Source organism: Mus pahari, chromosome X (genome assembly GCF_900095145.1).
Source record: "Mus pahari chromosome X, PAHARI_EIJ_v1.1, whole genome shotgun sequence".
Lineage (NCBI taxonomy): Eukaryota > Metazoa > Chordata > Mammalia > Rodentia > Muridae > Mus > Mus pahari.
Window position 1 is genome coordinate 2,868,739 of NC_034613.1, and position 6,154 is coordinate 2,874,892.

The 6,154-nt window shown below is 38.6% G+C and overlaps 1 protein-coding gene across 1 annotated transcript in view; it reads left to right on the forward strand.

The window, feature by feature from the left end:
- Positions 1 to 6,154, forward strand: part of Xk (X-linked Kx blood group) — a 37,215-nt gene that overhangs the window by 16,604 nt on the left and 14,457 nt on the right. Inside the window, 1 exon segment of the mRNA XM_021188145.2 lies at positions 1,343 to 1,374. Coding sequence (XP_021043804.1) covers positions 1,343 to 1,374 — 32 coding nt within the window.

Sequence of the window (6,154 nt, forward strand, 5' to 3'; positions counted from 1 at the left end):
CACTTTATGATAAGAGCAGATTACTACCCCCAAAACTGTCATTTTCACAAAAAGAAAGCCAGTTCAAAACTGTCATTTTTTCAGAAAGGTTTGTTTTAATAAAATCACCAAATATGTCTTTTGACTGTCTTACTAATAAACCCAATAAAAGTAAGGTAGCTTTGCCATTTTCAACTCTTAGTGGTTGTGCTACATGAACTGTCCAAGTAGTCTATCACTATCTCCTCATGGAGGGAGCAAGAGGCCTGAGCCCTCCCTGAGGTCTGATAGGCAGTTGAGCAAGATGAACGCTCCTCCTCATCCCTGAGGAGATACTGGTGTTTAACTGTTGCTCAGGAGGGGGAAGTCAGGTACCTCAGTAGTTTAGACACTGCTAAGTTAACCTGTGNTACCACAAATGGCTCTTTATTCTTTTGTTTACACATACACAGAGACTAAAACAGGTTTGGCAAAATTTTAGTGCCTTTTTGTGTTCCTCTTTTAGATTCTTTTTCCATAGACCNTTTACAGTTTTCTATAGTGGTCAAATTTGTCATTTACCATTCTTCCCTTTTCCCATTCTAGAGCCACTGTACTTTAGAGCAGACACAGTATCTTTTCTGCCCGTAAGAAATCTTNCTAGCACTTAGAAGGCTGAGTGAAGCAGGAAAATTGTCACAATTTCAAGGCCAGTATGAAAGACAGAAGTCCAGCTCAGCCTGAGCTATGCTGTGTGACTGTCTCAAAAATAATAAGCCTTATCATCTTGAGATTCCTAGTATACCTTCATTCACGTAACTTTTAAGGAGCTTCTTGTGGTTCCCGAGATAAAGAAGAGTGATGGATAATTAGGAGTTTCTGTCCTTCCAGCAGACTTAGTCGGTTTCATGGGCACACCTAGTGCATTCTTACACCACTTGCTCCATAACCGCTTTCACAGCATGGCAGAAACCATTGTAGTCATTTATAGACCCAAAGCTAGAACCTCTTTGTAGTGTGGGCNTTGGGTTTACCAGCCTATTCTCAGTATCCTATCTTACTTGGAAATGATCTTAAAAAGATACACTGAATATTTGGTCTTTAGTTCTCTAAAACCTCAGAAATACTGATCAAAATAACAGACTACAACAATTCAACAGAACAAGATTCATTTTCTTTCAACATAAATNTAGNCTTTTTATAANCTTAAATATTTGTTATGAGTAATTCTAGCTCATTTGGTCATGAATATGTATGTTTTTAGGAAAACAATTCTAAGAAACTTAAAATGTATGTTTTGTATGATTATGTATAACATCGGCAAATTAGAGAAGACTTGCTTATTTATGTTAAACTCATGAATCTACTTTCTTTTCTTTTTCAGGGCTTTTACCTGTGCCAGGGAATGTAGCTTGGGTATTGCTGGGTGGTGTGTGGAAGATAACATTCATTGGATCAGTTCAAAACTAAGGGAGGTGGCAGTTAATAGGCNANGCTTCAGAGTATATCCTTCCAATGGATAACTAGGATCCAGTTAGATGAATCTCTGGATCCCCAGTAGACATGAATAGCATGCAGTATCCTAGACTAGTAGCCAGCTTAATGATGCTTCTGTTGCTCTCATGTCTTTCCCTCTTCTGCCTCCCCCANCTTCATTCTGCTTTCTTGGCATGCCTCCCACATGACCTTTTTTGTCTTAACCTGTGGTATTTGAGAGTAGTTGTCTGAAGAGAGATGATAAATTGAGCCATGGCATACACACTGTGGAAATGGAATCCATCCAGAGGCAAATGTAAGATCGACATAGTCTGGGGGAAAGTGAATGCTTTCGCTTTCAGAGGGAGAGTGAGTGGAGTTGTTCACTAAGCTGGATGGGGGCCAATAAAGGATTTCTTTTACTGGAGAGTTTAATAAGAATTAACCAGAACACAGTTGCAGTTGTTCTTACAGAAGTGAACTGGATAGATGGGTAGAGGCTGGCTAGTATAGGGTACTTGAATTAATGATTTTCAAGGTGTTTGTTGGAAATCATGATTAATAATTTCCTCCCTCTGTGTCATTTCTACTACGTTCGTGTGAAGGATGAATAAACTAGGATACATAGATCTAGCTTTATAGTACAGCTTTTGAACTTTGGTGATTTGACAAATCCATCTGTATGATCAGGTCATACTCTAGAGCTCTGCATTAGCCAAACACATTCTATAGCTTCTGGGGACATATACACAAATGAACAAACACAACTTTATTGTGTTGCTTGTTTTCAGAAATGACTGCATTTTATGAATAATCTTTACATGACCTAATCTTACACATTATAGTTATAGCATCAATTTCAGGCTTTTACATGCTTACTCCTAAGAACATACATATACAAAGATCTTCCAAATCTGTAAAATGTCTAAAATACATTGAAATGCTGACAGAGTGAGAATATGTGTGTTTTAAAATATGTTTATGTGTTACGCCTTTACACTGGTTGTAAGGCTTTTAGAGGGAGGCTGAAGGGTGAACCCACATGAGCTACTAGAGCTGGATGTGGGAGGTTGCCTGGTTTTTCATGGCTGCATCGGAAATGACTCTCTTCTGTATGGTTCCTACTTCCCTATTAGGCTACTCTGGTGATCCAAGGCTCTGAAACAGTTTAAGGATAGAAACCTGTAACGTCTCTTTGGCCTAGCCATTAGCCAAGGATTCTGTCAGTTGCTACAGATCATATTTCCACAAAGCCTGACCAAGAGGAGATTGAGAGACAGACGTAAATGCCTCCCACGGTAATATGCCTGCTGAATTAGCACTACCGAGTAGAGGGTTTTCACTTTAAATGCACAGAAACCAGCTTTCTCTAATCACTAGCCTGTTTTTCCACCCAAGCAATGCTACATTGTCTCTCCCTTTTCTCAACTTATCTTTATATATTCACAACTAGCCTGTCTTCCTTTCCATTTAAATCTTTATATCCTTTAGTCATCTCTCGAATGCCATCTTAACTATCAAAGCTTCTTCCAATGACCGCCTGAAGTGGTTAAGAACGCTTGCTCTTAAGTTTGGTTCCAAGCTTCCCCATCTTGTCTTACAAGCATCTGTGTCTCTAGTTCCAGGTTATCTGACCCCCTCTTCTGACTTCTGCGGGTACCAGGCACAATAATCAAATGATTCAACACAATCTCTTTTAGTTTAGGAAGTATATATTACCATCTATATAATTACTGTGCTGTGTAACAGCATGCCAGAATTTACCAGTCCTATCTGATTATAACTTAGGGCTCATCCTTTAACACATCAGTGCCACTCACCCTCACTGCCACACCCCGTTATTCTCCACAGCCTATTGTCTCATACTGTGTGGTCAGGGGTTTTAGAGTCTACATGTGAATGAGATCATCTGGTACTTTGAGTGTAAGGGTTTTGTCATTTGATATAACTACTTAAAGTTTCACCTCTTTCCACAAATGACAAGATTTAATCCTTTTTTATAGCTGAGTAGAATTCCATTATATATATATATTCATAGATATATGTATTTATCAGTTAGCAGACATTTATGTTGTTTCTCCCTGCCCTTCATTTTTGGCTCTTTTGAATAGTGCTGCCTTAAGCCAGGGTAAGCAGATACCACTTAACATACGGATTTTATTTCCTTTGGGTATGTAACCAGGAGTAGGGATTGGTGGGTCATCTAGAAGTTCTCTTTTCATTTTTTGAGTGACTTCCTCACTGCTTTCCAAAATAGTTGTACATTTAAATATTTAAATGAAAGACTTGATATCATTCTTGTTATATTTCCTTCTCTTGGATTCATTCTCAAGGTAACATATTGCTGAAATAAAAGTTTGATTCATGATATTTGTAGGTCTTCTCTATTCCAGCTATCAATCTGTCCTCATCCAAAAGTTGACAACTTGGATATTTTGAAGGGGCAATATGGAAAGCCCTGCAACTTTAGAAACATATGAGCCTGAAAACATTGCTTAACTAGTTGTGAATTCACTTAACTGTGCTTAGAGTTAGCATTTTTTCCAGTTTCTTAACTTAGGCATAAAGTTACTGTGAAAACAGTCTATTTGTCTGTTTTTTTGCTGTTTCATTTTGAATTTTTTGGGAAGGTTTTGGAGACAGGATCATACTTTGTAGTCCAGTCTAACCCAGAACGCTCCTCAGTTCTCCAGCCTCTGCGTTTCAGGATCCTGGGATTACAATCTCAAGATCCAACACCCAATTTTCTGGGGTTTTGTTGTTGTTCTTTCCTAGAGGCCTTGCTGATAACGATACATGGATGTCTATAGTGTCAATTCACTTACTAATTACACGTACCCTTTTGGACTTTAATTCAAAACATCAGTAATGTCTTAATAAATAGGATCAGAAAATAATATAATAACTACCTACCTCTTTGTCTGATTAATCAATCTTCACATGGCGTGTTTGCTTTAGATACATGTTTCTTTTTCCTTTTTGGAAATAACATTTCTGTGAGGGGAATTTCTGTGAGCTCTCCTTGTCATGATTTTAATATTTATCAATCTAGTGGATGTATGAATGTACTGTAGAGACACTATATGCCTGAGTAGTATATATGCTGGCTTTGTAAGTGTTTGAACTTTGTCACATTCTTAGCTCGTGAGTCATATAAAGATAGGACACAGTTTGATGACTTCTGTTTTTTATGACTACAACAGTGTCATTTCTCCTTGATTTGTGTGACTTCCTTGGCACAAGTTCTTTTAGAGCAAAAGTGATAATGGTTTTATTTCTTCATCTATTTCCTTAAAAGGTTAAAAAATTGTCTTGGTATCCCAAAACACTGATAAAAACTTAGGGAGAAAGGGTTTATTAGAGTTCACAGTTCAAGTGTATAAACCTTCATGATAGGAAAGTCAAGCCAAAGCAACTGGCACACTTTTCAGTCAAGAAACAGAGAGCAATCAGTGAATGCTGCATGTTACCGTTGTGTTCCCCTTCTCCAGTTTTATAATCCTGCACTCTAGCTGGAGGATGGTGCCACTTACAGTGTATGACTCTCCCCAAATCCATTGATGTGATCAAGATAATCTCCCCAGACATGGCCAACTACCCATCTCTCTCATGACCCTAGATTCTACAAGGGGTCTGTTAACACAAACCATTTTAAAGATTAAGGTACATAATTGGTTATAAAAATGACTTAAATATTGTAAATGTTTGTTTTACATTTTTTCTTCCTGTTTACCTTATTTTCACTGTTTCAATCCTGTGTGTGTGTGTGTGTGTGTGTGTGTGTGTGTGTGTGTGTGTGTGCGTGCACGCACGTGTTTATTAAGAAACCTAGGATTCTATAGGATAGAACACAGAGACCCCAATGGAGGAGCTAGAGAAATTACCCAAGGAACTGAAGGGGTCTGCAACCCTATAGGTGGAACTAATCAGTACCCCCAGAGCTCGTGTCTCTAGCTGCATATATAGCAGAAGATGGCCTAGTTAGCCATCCTTGGGAAGAGATGCCTCTTGGTCTTGCAAACTTTATATGCCCCATACAGGGGAACATCAGGGTCAAGAAGTGGGAATGAGTGGGCAGGGGAGCAGGGTGGGGGGAGGGTATAGGGGACATTTGGGATAGCATTTGAAATGTAAATGAAGAAAATATCTAATAAAATAAGTTTAAAAAAGGAAAGAAACCTAGGATGCCAAGATGTATGTGACTTTGCGTTTGGATATTTGGGACTTGCGGATGCCTAGACAGAGAGTACAGGGTTTGCATTCTTGCTTAGAGGTTTCTTTTTGATGTGGTGCAACAATAATGATAAATTCAGGAGGTGTGCTTGCACGTGGAGCAGCCTCTTCTTCACAATACCAGCTGTTACTTTGCTGAAATCCTTTGGATCTGAGATCAATAGCTTAGTCTGAGCCACCTTGCTCCCAAATACTTGTGTTGCCAAACTATTATCATAGATCATTTTATAAACTGCACACTACACATATGAACATAAACTTTGAAAGAATGTTAAAGAAATTAAGGGAGAGAGTCTGACAACATTAGAATATTGTTTCTTAGTTGCTTGCACTATTTGGGGATATTTAGGTAGAATAATCTTGTTAGAGGAAGTATATCTGTATGCTCAGGCTTTGAGGCTGTATAGCTCTCTCTCTGTTGTCTTTGAGGCTGTATAGCTCTCTGCTCTGCTGTGTTTGAGGCTGTATAGCTCTCTCTGCTCTGTTG